The sequence below is a fragment of the Morus notabilis genome, unplaced genomic scaffold (assembly GCF_000414095.1).
Source record: "Morus notabilis unplaced genomic scaffold, ASM41409v2 Scaffold991, whole genome shotgun sequence".
Taxonomy (NCBI): Eukaryota; Viridiplantae; Streptophyta; class Magnoliopsida; order Rosales; family Moraceae; genus Morus; species Morus notabilis.
Window position 1 is genome coordinate 168834 of NW_010366779.1, and position 14441 is coordinate 183274.

The 14441-nt window shown below is 32.0% G+C and overlaps 2 protein-coding genes across 5 annotated transcripts; one reads left to right on the top strand and one right to left on the bottom strand.

Moving 5' to 3' along the window:
• The first annotated feature begins 4457 nt into the window (after positions 1-4457).
• LOC21412682 lies at positions 4458-6465 on the top strand. 4 transcript variants are annotated; one of them, XM_024174156.1, is made up of 3 exons: positions 4458-4707; positions 5362-5663; positions 5753-6465. In XM_024174156.1, exons 2-3 carry the CDS (start codon positions 5574-5576, stop codon positions 6311-6313), a joined length of 651 nt encoding a protein of 216 aa, XP_024029924.1. In that variant the 5' UTR covers positions 4458-4707; positions 5362-5573; the 3' UTR covers positions 6314-6465. The 4 variants fall into 4 exon arrangements, with proteins under 4 accessions (XP_024029924.1, XP_024029925.1, XP_024029927.1 ...); XM_024174157.1 differs by having other exon boundaries at positions 5481-5663; XM_024174159.1 differs by having other exon boundaries at positions 5499-5663.
• A 1452-nt stretch (positions 6466-7917) lies between these two features.
• LOC21390510 (branched-chain-amino-acid aminotransferase 2, chloroplastic) lies at positions 7918-11983 on the bottom strand. Its single transcript, XM_024174150.1, has 10 exons — positions 11769-11983; positions 11447-11520; positions 10787-10973; positions 9700-9876; positions 9342-9473; positions 9025-9123; positions 8736-8852; positions 8537-8632; positions 8281-8393; positions 7918-8147 (listed from the first exon to the last, which is right to left on the bottom strand). The coding sequence occupies exons 1-10, from the start codon at positions 11838-11840 to the stop codon at positions 8030-8032; spliced, it is 1185 nt and encodes a 394-aa protein (XP_024029918.1). The 5' UTR covers positions 11841-11983; the 3' UTR covers positions 7918-8029.
• Between the last annotated feature and the right edge of the window lie 2458 nt (positions 11984-14441).

The following is a 14441-nucleotide window of genomic DNA, read 5'->3' on the forward strand; positions in this document are numbered from 1 at the left end:
ATTTATTACTTTTAGAATAAATTGCACTGTTGCACCTAAATTATTCATTTTTTTCATAACACATTCCGAATGTTCAATTTTAGCAAACTGCACCTTAAACTTTAAAATCAGTTAGAATTGAAGACCAATAATTAATGGCATTGTCAAATTGTTAGTTCGAGACACGAGATTTGTACATGACATGGTTTGAAAAGTGACAATCTTTATCTCTCAAGTGTGAATTGCGTATTTTAAACTATCAATTTGATAACATTCGTTACTTATTGGACCTCAATTATAATTGACTTTAAAGTTTAGAGTGCAATTTGTCAATATTAAAATTCAAGGTGTATTTTGCAAAAAATGAATAGTTTAGAGTGTCTTAAACTATCATTTTTTGTTTTCTCTCCGTAATAACTATATACATATGTATATAGAAGCCCAAAAATTAATGTTAGTACATTGTATATAAAATGTTAATAAGTACATATAGACATAAAATTGATGTGAATATTTTTCAAATTTAATATCTAGAAGAGAGAGAAAAAAAAAGCATCCTTAATGTGATGACTTTTATATGTTATTTATTATTAATTCATATTTTTATTGGGTCTTAAAAGATTTGAAAAAAAAAATCATTATTTTATGCATTTAGTGAGATTATTATTTTAATATATTGATCTAAGTCGAGACCAAAAGATTTTATTATTTATTTAAGAGCATTAATTATCAAATATCTATTTATCGAGATTTTATACCACATTCTAATATATAAAAATATAAAAAATATATATAAAAAAAACGGTCCGCTTTATATCAATGGTGTATATTTCAAAAATAAAAGGTTCAAACATTGATTTTTCCTAAATAACTCCTAACCATAAATGGTGTTAACAAATATAAGCACTGCAACTTTTAAACTTAATTTTAATTCACCCTGTCTTGTCGTCGTTTACTAGTGTACAATTAAGAGTACGTACGACCCATCCAGATACTATATTTTTATGGCAGGCATCGTTTATTTTATTGATTCGAGTTTTCAGTTTTAGGTTTTTACAGTAAAAAGTTCTCAGAAAATGTCACGTCTAACTTTTTCTGCTACAGTGAAAAACTCTCAGCAAATGTCACATCTCAACTCGAATTGAAAACTCGAATCCGCGAAGTGAACGAGGTCTTAAAACTTTATCTTGCTTAAAAACATTAATTTTTGGGATGGCAATGGGACGGGTGTGGGCAATGATTTTCGTCTCCATCCCCACCCTTCAGAGTGATCCTCATCTTCATCTCCATCCTCGCTTAAGAAGAGACGGGATCGGGATTGGAGATTTTTGATTGAGGAGACCTATCTCGTACCAACCTCATTCCCCATCTAATATAATTATGCATTTCAAAATATAGCAATTTAAAATAAAAATGAAATGTAAACTTAAAATCAAATTAAATTCTATAAAACAAAGTATATACAAATGAAACTTAGTAATAATGCCACAGAAACATTAATTTTGTTTGAAACTTTAATATTGCATATATTTTTCTATATAAAATATATAATATATGTATATCAAAGCGAAGGCGAGGTGGGGAGTGCTTCCCTCGTCGCCGCCCTACCATAATTTGAGGGATAAGATTTTATCCCCATCTTCATCCTCATCTCCAATTATTGTCCTCCATCCTCGCTCTGTTTGGGACGAATCCCACTCCCCGTAGGATTATTGACATCTCTAATAATTGTACACATAGTTGAACTATTATAATATGTAGAATCTAAATCCTGCATTTCCAAATTTTTTTAAAAAAAAATTAACACTTCTCATTAACTAAATTAAAAAGAAAACGAAAAAATCAGAAATACCACTTAAGGTGGTAAAAAATATTATTTATACTATTTCATTCAAAAATAAATAATTGTCATTCATAATGACATAAATAATAGACTTGTATAAAATTATGGCAAACCATATACTTTTCTCATAAATGAAAGTACGAAAACAAAATAATTAGTGGAGTAGCCGGTCCTAAGAGAGAAATGAGAAAAAGAGAAAAGGAGTGAGAGTGAGTCGGCCGAAATTTCGGTACTGATTCCAGACCCGTCTCTAGACCTCTAGCCCTGAAAATTGGTTGCGGATCTCATATCGTTGTGGGCTTTTCCATGGTAGTAGCTGTGATTGGCAAGGTGGCTTCATTGGGGCTAGTTTTATTTCATTTAGAGGATGAAATCTAGACGGCTTGTAGCCATTTTTCGACACTTTCCTTGTCAGATGGTTGTCCTCTTTTTGGCTTTTGTTCCGAACAGTGGTGGGCTTGTTTTAGAGGTGGTGGTATCGACTACGGACGCTGAGGGTGGTGGCGTGTGTGTTTCGCGTTCTTCACTTTGAAGGCATCTCATCGGCTGCACTGCTTTCCCCATGAAGCGTTCTTTTTATCCCGATGGTCCTCTTGTCGGTTGTACTTTCATTGAAGGCTTGCGATGGTTGTACTTTAGGCTTTAGTTATTTATGTTTTAGTCTAATGAATGCATCGATATTTTTCCTATGTAATTTTAGTATTTTCTTTGTAATAACAGACGTGGTTCTTCCACCATTTGAGTTTGTTTTTAGCCAGCCAAATTTAAGTTTTGGCAAGTTAAGAAGTTCCGCTAACTATGAATCTATGCGGAGATGTTGGTGACCTTAGAGCTACGCGTTACATGCTCTCGATGAATCGAAAACTTCCATCGATTGTTATGGTTTTAGAAAGAGTCTTATGTGTACTCAACTTGATGTGTAAAGAAATTTTTTTTATACTGGGCCTCGTCTTTCCTGTATTTTACTAGAATTTACTTATCAAACATTTTTTATCGTGTGGGGTCTATAAGACTTTTTAGTTGAATGAGTTTTACCTTCATAAAATAAAGGGTAATTTACAAAGATAGTCCTTAAACTCTTTAATAAGTGACAATTTGATCCGTAATTTATTTATTTTTTTTAACAAAAACGACCCCCAATTTTTAATAAAATAACTTAAATGCCCCTCAACCTCTCTCTCACCTCTCACCTTCTCTATCTCCCTCTATTTTGAAACCCTCAACGTCATTGTTAGTTCTTCCTCAAAATTCGAGGTCGGAGTTCTCTCTTCGTCAGATCTCTAACCATCGCGAGGTTGGAGTCTCTTTTCGCCGAATCTGATCATTGCGAGCAGTTCGTGACGGATTTATCATTTCTGACGGTGGACTCCTCTTCTCTTCTGGTGAGCGCCACCGTGGAAGAGAGGACGATGACGAGAAAGTGTTCGTCGCGATGGCAGACTTATCTTTTCCGAATCTGTGACCCGAAATTAGGCTGGAAACGGAATCGCGCTTTAGGCCGGAATTGTGAAGGAACTCACCATATCTGATTTGAGATCGCGAATGAAGCTGGCCAAAATAGCGAATGAAGCTCGCCAGAATCACAGAGCCGCTGCCATGTATAGAGGAAACAAAATAGAAAAGAAAAAACCCACTTCTTCTTCGTTTGATCTCCTGCAACTCTTGGATTTCTCTGGATATTTGAGTTCAAGTGTTCCACATTGATCCAATTAAACAACCAGCCAACCAAAATAACTTGTAAAAGATCAAGACTTCCTCCAGATTCAAGAAACTGAGAGGTTAAACGTGGGAATATATATATATATATATATATATAGAGAGAGAGAGAGAGAGAGAGAAAGAGATGTTAAGCAGATCTTTCGGCATCGAGAGGAGGAGGCGAAGCTGATTACTAGCATTAAGGGGATGGGGGATGAACGGAGATCCCTATGCCAACATGGGAATGAGATCTTGGGATGTTGGGTTAGGGAACTCGCGGCGTTTTTTTATTTTTTATTATAAGGGCGTTTAAGTCATTTTATTAAAAAAAAAGGTCAAGTGATATGTTCCGTTAAAATTTGTATGGAATTTGATGAAAATGACCAAACTATCACATTTTTAAGAGATTGAGAGTCGTTTGTAAAAAAATTAAGGATTAAATTATCACTTACTAAAGAGTTTGAAGATCATATGTGCAAATTATCTTAAAATAAAATTTTAAAAAAAAACACTCATCAACTTGTTAAAAATGTCCTGCAGGTTAATATGAGCCTAAAATTGTGCTCAGAATGCGCTTGTCGCCTGTCAACAATAAAATGAGACAACTATTTCTAAAGTATATGGATCTTAAATTTTATCATTTCTCTTGATTATTACTTTTTAGTCGAAAAACATATTAATTAAAATGACATTAATTAAAAATAAATGATAAAAATTGAGACACGTATATTTTTAGGAGGTGTTTGATTTGGAATAATTATAAGAATGGGAATAAGAATCTTTTAGATTTCTATATTTAGTATAATTATTAGATTTTTTTAAAACTTAAAAAAATAAAACCTATAAATTTCACATTATCACATTTTAAAATAATCCTAAATCCACCTAACATATTGTTATTTTTTATTTATTGTTTTTTTAGATCGACCAACAGGTTGTTATTTACTTTTCCAGGAAAGTAATATTCACGGGAAACCTCTCTCTCGTCCATTTCTCTCACCCACCATCTCATCCATCTCTCTCTCTCGACCATTTCTCTCACCCACCTATCTCATCCATCTCTCTCTCTCTCGTCCAGATCCACCCTCTCTCTCGTCCAGCCCCAGCACCGCTTCCGTCGAGGACGCCGCCGCCGCCTTCCGATCAACCACGCCGTTGCTGGACTTTCCTCTGCCGCCACCACCAGAGTATGATTCCTTTTTTTATCCTTTTTCTGTGAAAAATTTTTTATATGAATTTTCTGATTTGAATGTCGTCGGCATCGGCGCATCTGGGTCTGAACCAGAGCGGCCACGATTTCAAAAATCCTTTTTTGGCCACAATTTCTAGCGCTGGGTTTCTGGATTTGTGTGTTTTTCTTCCTTTTTTGGCCACGATTTCTGGTGATGGGTTTCTGGATTTGTATATGAGTATGTTGAAAACCGTACAGAGCATTTACAAATGACTTGCCTTTTTTAAACCGAATCTTAGAGTCAAAATGGCGGTAATCCTTAATTACAAGGGTGGGACACTCTCCACCGCCCTCAAACTTTTCAGCTAATTTTTTTTTTCCGCTTTACAGACTACATATATGTCTCTATACGGTAAAGATGTTAACCTTTTTACATAAAATACTCGTATTCATTCTAACAGGGTGAAACTCCATTGCACGCGAAAAATAAGTCTAGCTATTCTGTGAATTTGTATGATATAAATGTTAAGGATATTAATCTAGCTATTCTGTGGATTTGTATATATGTAAGGATATATATATATATATATATATATGTTTGGTTCCGTATGTTATGTGGATTTGGTTCTGTAGAAGTATGCTTATTTCTTTTTTTCCCATTAATGAGCAGATATGGATCTTCCATTGGAACAAAAAAAAAAAAAGAATTGTGGCTATGTTGGTTCAATATATGGAGATGTTAAATGAAATGACATTTTTGTTTATGCTTATGATATTTGTAATTATTAGTAAGAGACGTTTGCGTAGTGGCTTTGTAAAGCACAACCACACATTGATTCTCATGTGAAAATATTGAAGAAACAATATCATGCCATTTCTGAAATGTTGGGCCCTGCCGGTAGTGGCTTTGGTTGGAATGATAAGGATAAATGCGTTGTGGTTGAGAAAGATGTGTTCGATGAGTGGGTTAAGGTTAGTATTTTTTTATCCGGTTTTAAATTTCAAGTTTCAGTATTGTTAGGCTCTTTTGTTGTTTAATTTACATTCCATTTATATTACAGAGTCACCCATCTGCGAAAGGCTTAAGAAACAAGCCGTTTCCTTATTATGATGAGTTAGGACTAGTGTTTGGAAAGGATCGCGCTAATGGACAAGGTGCAATGGGATTGACTGATATGGTTGATGACATTGATAAAGAAACAGAAAATGATCTTGATTATGATCCCTTGCTTATGTCTGATGAGAACATGGATACTGCAAGTATTGGTGGTCCTAGCATACAAACAACTTCAACACCATTAGCATCAGGAAGGAAAAAGAGAAAGAGATCACAATGTGGAGATGTATTGGTTGATGCTTTAACTGAGACAGTACATAAGTTTTCTGATATGTATGCTATGGCTGGTGAGAATATTGGCAGGCTTGCTAATTGTTTTCAATACGAGGCTGATGGTGCTGCAAGGAGGATACAGGTGTTTGATGAAGTAAAGAAGGTAGAAGGACTAACAAATGCACAACGAGTACGAGTCGGAAAACTTCTTGTCCAAAACCATGACTACAACTATTTCTTCACGTTGGATGATGAATTTAAGTTAGATTTTCTTCTATCTCTTTTGGAATGAGTTAGGTTGAAGCCTTTAGTGCTATATTTACAAACTTGAGTACATTGTCTAATATTTAGATCTTTTGATGGCATCTTTGGAACTTTTATACGTGGTCCTAGATTTGCAACTTTTAATTTCAGGTTTTGAACCTTATTCGAGCATATGTTCTCATATTTAGAACTTTTGTAAGAACTTTTAACTATAGAGGATTTTATGGACTACTTGTTCTCTATTATTTGATATGTTCTCTATTATTTGATAATTTTATGAACTACTTGTTGTGTTGTATTTTATACTTTTTAAAATATTAGTGCTAATTGTAATTCATTTAAAAATAATATATATTTTTTAATTCACAACATTCCCATGCACAACCAAACACAGTAATGTAATATTTCTGGGAATTTACGAAAGATTCTTGTATAGAATTAAACATAGTAATGTATTATTCTTAGGAATCATATTACCTTCCATTATTTTTTCGGGAATATGATTTCTACTGATTCCTGCATACCAAACGCCCCTTTAAGATTAAATTCAATAATTTTCTCCCCTCAATATAGCCTAACATTATTGGGCCTTCTCTATGTCCTTTCAAAAAGTGAGTTAACTCTTTTGGTGGAATAAAAATAGAGTTAAACTAATGGCTGATACAGATATCAAACTTCTCATTGGGAAGAAAAAGTTCTTTTTTTCTTTTTATTTTTGGTAAAGAACATTGCGGGAGAAAAAGTTGATATAACGCTGGTATCGTTTTCTCAAAGGACTGGGTAATTCCCTGTCATCAAATAAAGCCTAGCCAAATGAATTGAAAGATTATTCTTTTGTATATATCTTTAGAAAAAAGAAAAGGAGGACTGGTTACTTTGCTCGAGTAAAATGATTTGATTAATACGTTTCCTAGTGAAAATTAAAAGGAACCTTTGAAAACGATATCTACAATTAATCAATTACCTTTTATTGGACTTGGACTTTCACTTATGGGGCAACTACCAGCAGTGTGAAAAATTCTTTGCTTAGGTTGTTGTTGTTGTTTTTTTTTTTTTTTTTTTTTTTTTTTTTTTTTTTGTATTTTGCATGGACCCCCTTAACTTTACGAATTTGATAAATTAGTTTCTTAACTTTTTTTCTTGACAATTTACCTCTTAAACTTTAAAATTTGTTATAATGTTAGTCAAATTAAAAACGAAGTTAAAAATTTAGACGATATCTTCAACTTGAGTGTTTAATGAGGGTAATTAATATCTTTTTGCATTGAATTGAATTTCACATACGCATCACGAGCGATAATTTTTTAAAAATTGGGAGTTAATCATTTTGGGAGAAAAATTAGGGGTTCTCCAATTTCAAAAAAAATTTCATTCATGAAATGTATAACGCATTCAATTCGATGAAAAAAGATCAAAATCATTCTTATTAAGCACTCACGCTGAAGATACCGTATAAATTTTTAACTTCGTTTTCAATTTGACCAATAGTGTAAAAAAATTCAAAGTTTAAGGGATGAATTGCCAAGAAAAAAAGTTAAGAAACCAATTTGGCAAACTCATAAAGTTTAGGGAGTTCATGCAAAAAAAGCCTTTTTTTTTTCTTTTTTTGAATGATAATTATTTTTTGTTCTCTCTTTCTTCTGAACAGTCTGTAATTTTTCTTAATATTGGGGTAGAATAGTTATAGTAGTAAGTTGTTTCACATAATCTTGACTTGAAATTATGTAAACCGTAAATGAAGAGCTCAAACGATCTCAATGATCCAGCCTTTCTTATCCTCAATAATGCCCGTTTGTATCCCCACAAGGGTCGAGTACAGTTTTGAACTGACAGATTGATCGCCGCAAACTTCAAACTCCACCCTGGACATAGATGAACTTTTATGTGAGCTACTTAACTTAGAAAAATTTGGCACCAGTAGATAAACCGTGTTAACAAATTACAGTCATGGAGTGACACTTTTAAATAAAAATGAGAATCAGAAACACATATCACCTCTTATCCTGATATGTAATGCTACCCACAGGAGCAACACCAACAGCAGTTCCTGTGCAGAAGACTTCATCGGCTTCAATCAGCTCATTTATTGGGATAGCACGTTCCTTAACCTGTCCGAATTCGAAGACAATTTTCGGAAAATTATTGTTTGACTTGAATGGAAAATGGTGAATTTGGTGATGTCTCGTTGTATGAATTCAGCACATAAATAAGTAGAAACTGCGTGATGTAAATAATGGAACCAAATTACCACCTGGTAACCATGGTCACGAGCAATTTCGATGACGCTTTTTCTGGTGACCCCTGAAAGAATGGTCCCAGCTGTAGAAGGTGTTGAAATAACATTGTCCTACCAAATAAAAAATAATAATAATAATAAAGTCGTTTCAAATGTATAGATGAAAAACTAGGATTTCTATCCGGGATAGAGAGAAATTATAAAGATAAGATACCTTTACAATGAAAATGTTGCAAGAAGAGACCTCCTCCAGAAGCCTCTTGTTTACTGAGTCAAGGTATAGGACATCAGAAAATCCTCTGTTTTTGGCTCTTGCAATTGCTTTCAAAACCTATGCTTGTGAGAGGGGAGAAAGAGAAGATACATTCACCTTCATTTCAATATAATTACATTTTCACCCCTTCATGCAAAGCAATAACTTAAGAATAAGCATCATAAGTTCAATTAAGGTTGAAAACTTAATCCAATATCTTTCACAAAGAAATGAGAGAAATTTTGCTCACTGGGGCATAGTTGGTTATGCTTTTGACACCACCAGCTCCACCAGACGAGGCGCGATCATATTCAGTCTCGACGTACAAATTCAATGGTGCAATTCCCTCCTTTTAATTGAACAAGAAAAACATTATAAGTTGTTAAACTTATTCTTAAAGTGCATGCGTCTGGATTTTTACCTTTATTCTTGATTAATACCTTTAGTAAAGGGTAAGCATCCAGTTTCATACACTCTTAGGGATATTTGTCTCATTTCCTCTCATACATTCACATATAGTTTAATAGAAAAGAAATATAAAACTTAGAAAGGAAATAAGTGGCAAACCTTGAAGTAGTTGCCAACAGGGGAGGCAAAAATGAGGAAGGTGTACTCAGGTGCTGGGGCCAAACCCAATATTGGACCACTTCCCATGAGTAGGGGCCTAATGTACAACGAACCTTTTCCTGGAGGTGGTGTCTGCAATTTTATGTATTATTTAAACTTTGTATGATTCAATAATTGTTAGCCTACTCAAGTCATGATTTAGAGGTTGTTTGGTTGGGGGATTCGTCCCCTGATTTGAATCATGGTTCGTAGTTCGCTACAGTATTTTCTCAAAAAAAATACACGTAAATCGAAAATGATTCTAATCACATGATTCTAATCTATGAACCAAATATCTTCTGTAAAAAAAACGCGTTACCCAACGCTTGTTGGCTCGGGCAATTTGTTTTACGGCATCAACAAATTGGTCTACAGAGGGTGCGCGCATGCACAATCTTTCCGCTCCCTGCCTCATGCGAATTGCATTTTGGTCCGGACGGAACAGAAGGAGCCGCCCATCTTCAGTTCTTTGTGCTTTTGTTCCTTCATACAGTCCCTGTTTACTTTGAATTTAAATTGATAGTTTAACATGAAAAAAAAGAAATAAATAAATAAATAGAGAAAAGAAAATAAATGGCATTCACACCTTTAACACATAGAAGAGGTACATTGACCCTAAACTCTGTCATCATCCGTTATACGGATAAATTATTTACGTCACTAGTGTCAGCCACAAAATCTGATGAACACTTTTATGAAATACTTATGCCTATTGTAGATGAAATCCATGTAACTACTACGTGTATTATGTATCAAAAATGAAATTGCAAATGAAATAGAATATACAAATGACAAATGGCAAATGTACTTAAGCATCGTTTAATTCATCCTTTCAAGTTGAGATGTGACTTTATGTGAGAATTTTTAACTGTAGTAAAAAAATTAGATGTGACTTTTTATGAGAGCTTTTAACTGTAGTAAAATTAAAATTAAAAACTGGAATCGGTGAAATGAAAGAAGCTTTAATTTATCTTGTAAGGGACAGTATTGTTCAGGGCATTAAAGTGTTATTCATTTCAAAAATAATTTTTTGCTCCATCAAATAAAGCAACAAAGAACCTTGAGCCACAAATTAAAATTGCTTTCCAAGTTATTACAACTAATGAACACGGAACGTAGTATTATTGCCGGTCTAAAATACTCATAATAATAACAATAATAATAATAATAATAATAATAATAATGATGATGTGGTTTTGGTTATACTCATGGAAGACCAGCTTATGTCCAATTCTACAAAGTCGAACCCGTTGAAGTCAAAGACTCAAAGGTGTAAATAGGAACATAAAGCTTCAAAGTATAATATCAAAAATTAAAAAATTAAAAAAAAGTTTTCTAAGAATTTATTCATTAAAAAAAAAAAAGAATTTACGATTTTTTTTAGATGGAAAACAACCTTAGCCTACCTGTCCATAATTTAATACTCCAGCAGCGGGGCTGATCTCAATGTTTCCGTAGGGATTAAGTTGTCCTTTTTCAAAATTATCGTCTTTGGAGCATTTCATAATGTACATGTAATCGGTTGGCACTACCCCAAATCCGATATTATCCCAGTCCACGTCAGCGTACTCATCAACTTCACCAAGACTTTGGCTGTCCAGATTAGACCAAAGTAAACTAAATTGAAAATCATACGCCAGTAGAAGATTTTTTTCTAATAGATTGTGGCATAGGATAAACTTTACGTAGAGACACGCAAGAAAAAAGTATCTAGGAATTCTGACGTAACATGTAACCTGAATTTTTTTGGACTGACAGTAATTTCAAACACCGTTTTATGAGGCAAAAAAATTATTTTATAAGTTTGAATTACAATTCAAAATTTTTTTGTTATAATGTTAAATTTATGAACTAAACAGATTATGAGGTTAGTTGAGCATGCTCCTCTGACAAAAAAAAAAAAAAAAAAAAAAAAAAAAATTCCCTTTACTGCAAAAATTAAAAAAAAAAAAAAAAAAAAAAAAAAAACATTCACTGTACTGCAAAATGTACAACTTTATTTATTTATTTATTTATTTATTTTTGGATTTGACTAAGATTAGGACTTTCTTTTTGTGACGGTTTACCGGTAAGCAAATGGTTCTCTAGTTTGTTGGGGAGAAGAAGAAGCTCGATATGCCAAGTCAAATCGACTTCCAAACTGCAAATAAACCAAAAACAGAGCTATTTTTAGTTCAGAGTAACAACATATTTCATCTTTGTTGTAAGTACTTAATTTGTTCATCGAATTTCCCGTTTAATATGGAATTTTTTTTTGGGTACAAGTTGAATTTTTTAACTACCATTCTCTTAGAAAACGACTATCGTCGCCGCGAAAGATTAGAAGAATAAAACTGGGAAGAAGATAAGAACTTGATAGAATCAAATAAATCGTAAAATATTATTAACCTTGGTTGATGAAGATGAACGATTTCCGAGAGATTGAACCGAATTACAAAGGCGTGCGATTCTGTGAAGCATGGTTGCTGATTTTTAAATCTTTTCCTCTCAAAGAAAACAGAACAGAGCAAAATAGAACAATTTAAGGGCACAATTTGCAAGCGATAAACTCGGAACGGGCTAGATATAAATATTGTAATGAAATGGGAAATACGAGGAATATGAAAGAAATTGTTGTACGCAATGTTTTCTCATTAAAATGTTTGTATTCCCGATAATAGTTAAATAAGGACGCTATCTGAGATTATGACGTCCATGAAAGCTTAGGATTCGAGGTCACAGATGACAAAAGAAGAAACAGTAAAGCCAAAACATTGGTGGAAGAAAAAGTCCCAAAAAGCCATATTAAGTTTGATTCGACGGCGTTCAGACTACGGAGGAGTAATTCTCAATGGGGTGCTTGTTAGATGTATTCTATTTAAAATTAGTGTTTATTTACGGTGATTTTAATTTAAAATTAGTATTTAATTTAGATAATTTTAAATCATAATTTTAAATTTGATGTAATATTTTAAATTTAAATCACTCATAATTTTAAAACTATCCCTTCTTAATTCAAAGTAATTTAAATTTTTAATTTTGAATCATGATTTCAAAATCATAATTTGAATCTAAAATTATGAACACCGAATATCGTTTAAGTGCTGCATGGGGCCCGTTAATTAGTTTGCGTCTCAATTGGCAACACAGGACTGCAACGTTAATGGATATACATTATACGAACTTTTTAGTTAATATATATTATTTTTAAGTTTAATTCATTTCACTGATTTAAGTTTTTAATTTTAAATTTTTACAGTTAAAAATTTTTAAAAAATATCATATCTAATTTTTTTTACTATAATTAAAAACTATCAAAAAATATCACATCTCAATTCGAATTGAAAACTCAAATTTATGAAACAAATAAGGAATCAATCTACCTAGTATTATTAAATTAAGTTTTTAGAAGACTTATTAAATTAATATAGTACCTTGGTCTACTTAATTTTATTATTTTAAGTTAGAATTATTAAACTAATATGTTACCGGTGGTCTAAAATTTGAACCCCTTGTTGCAATGTTAGTTTGGTGTCACGGACAGGGGCGGAGGGAGATAAGGCCGAGGGGGCATATGCGCCCCTGGATTTTTTTTTTATTTTTTATTATTTTTACCATATATTTTCAAGGTCTTTTTTTTTTTTTTTCAGATATACCCCCTTATGCCCCCTTGAATTTTGGTTTTTTAATTTACACTTTATTTTTTTTTTTCCAAAAATATATCCCATTCGTCAAAATTTCATGATATGTCCACTAAATCTAATTTAAATTTTTTTTTTCTACCTTTTGGTTTTTCCTTATCGTTCTTTTGAGCTTTTTCATATTCTATCTTATACTTTTTGGTGTAATCTATTTGAATTCTGTTTTTAATTTACTCTAGTTAAACCTTTATTTATTTTTTTCAAATTTGACCCTTCTAATATATTTTTTTCATATAATTTTTATTATATATATCAAAAGTGAGTCTCACAAGAAATATTTAAATGACCATTTAAAATTATATTTCCCAAGTGTACCCCTAATGAATCATTTTTTTCAAGCAACACTCTTAATTACTATTTTCACATAAATATTTTTTTTGTCTAATTTGTTCTTGTTGAAGTAATGAACACCTTTTTTTTAAAAAAAAATTAAAAATTAAACTCTTTAAAATTTTAATTCACATATGAAAAAATTCAATAAACTGATCAATATACAAATGTAAAACGTGATTCTAATTTATTAACAGTATTAGGTGTTGATATTATTAGCGTCTATAATATGTTTCATATTTTTAGTTTATGCCCTTTCAAAATAAAATCCTGACTCCACAACTGAAGTTATAGTTGGAAATTTAGTTACTAATACTATATTAATTTTTTATACTAGAGAACTAAAAGTAGACGAAAGTGATTTTTTTTTTCCATTATATTTTCTCAAAAGTCGCTGAGAAATTAGATCTTAACTATTTTTGAAGCTTAATTATGTTTTTATGTTTCTGTTTAGAGAAAGGGTGATTCTATTCACACTCCTATTTTACTCTTCACACTCTTCAATTAAAAACTTCTTATTATAAAAGGCCTATAAATAAAATGACAAAAAAGGACAATATACTTAATTAATAATTAAATTTTATTATAAAAAAAGAAATTAATAAGGTATTTTTTCTCTGCACACACCTACACATATTCTCAAGAAGTAATTACATAAAATGCCTACTCTTAAACCTATATTTGTAAAAATATCGATCATTATATAATATTACAAGAATGCCGGTTGGATTTTTATAAGGCATTTTTTTCCAGTATTGCCCTTATTGTGTATTTTCAATAATGTTCTTTATATGGGTAGGTTCCATTTATTTATAAATTGATTTTTTCTGATTACAATTTAAATTTTTACTTCCCTTTTTTTTAGCTTTAATTGATTTCTTTAATAAATCAGTATGATTTGATGCTGATTTTTTCTCTCTCCGGTTATTATTTTACCTCTGTTTTCATTTTTCCGTTCACTTCGCTGATTCGAGTTTTTCTACAGTAAAAAACTCTCACAAACAATCACATCTAACTTTTTTGCTACAGTAAAAAGCTCTCACATAAAGTC

Bases quoted from the DNA above. Each gene is read 5' to 3' on its own strand.
- LOC21390510 (XM_024174150.1), bottom strand. From the start codon at position 11,840: ATGCTTCACAGAATCGCACGCCTTTGTAATTCGGTTCAATCTCTCGGA. The intron at 11,521-11,768 runs GTTAATAATATT...GTTTATTTGCAG, and splicing joins GTTCATCTTCATCAACCAAG to TTTGGAAGTCGATTTGACTT. The intron at 8,633-8,735 runs GTATCTTATCTT...TTTATTTGGTAG, and splicing joins GCAACATTTTCATTGTAAAG to GACAATGTTATTTCAACACC.
- LOC21412682 (XM_024174156.1), top strand. From the start codon at position 5,574: ATGTTGGGCCCTGCCGGTAGTGGCTTTGGTTGGAATGATAAGGATAAA. The intron at 5,664-5,752 runs GTTAGTATTTTT...TTTATATTACAG, and splicing joins TGTTCGATGAGTGGGTTAAG to AGTCACCCATCTGCGAAAGG.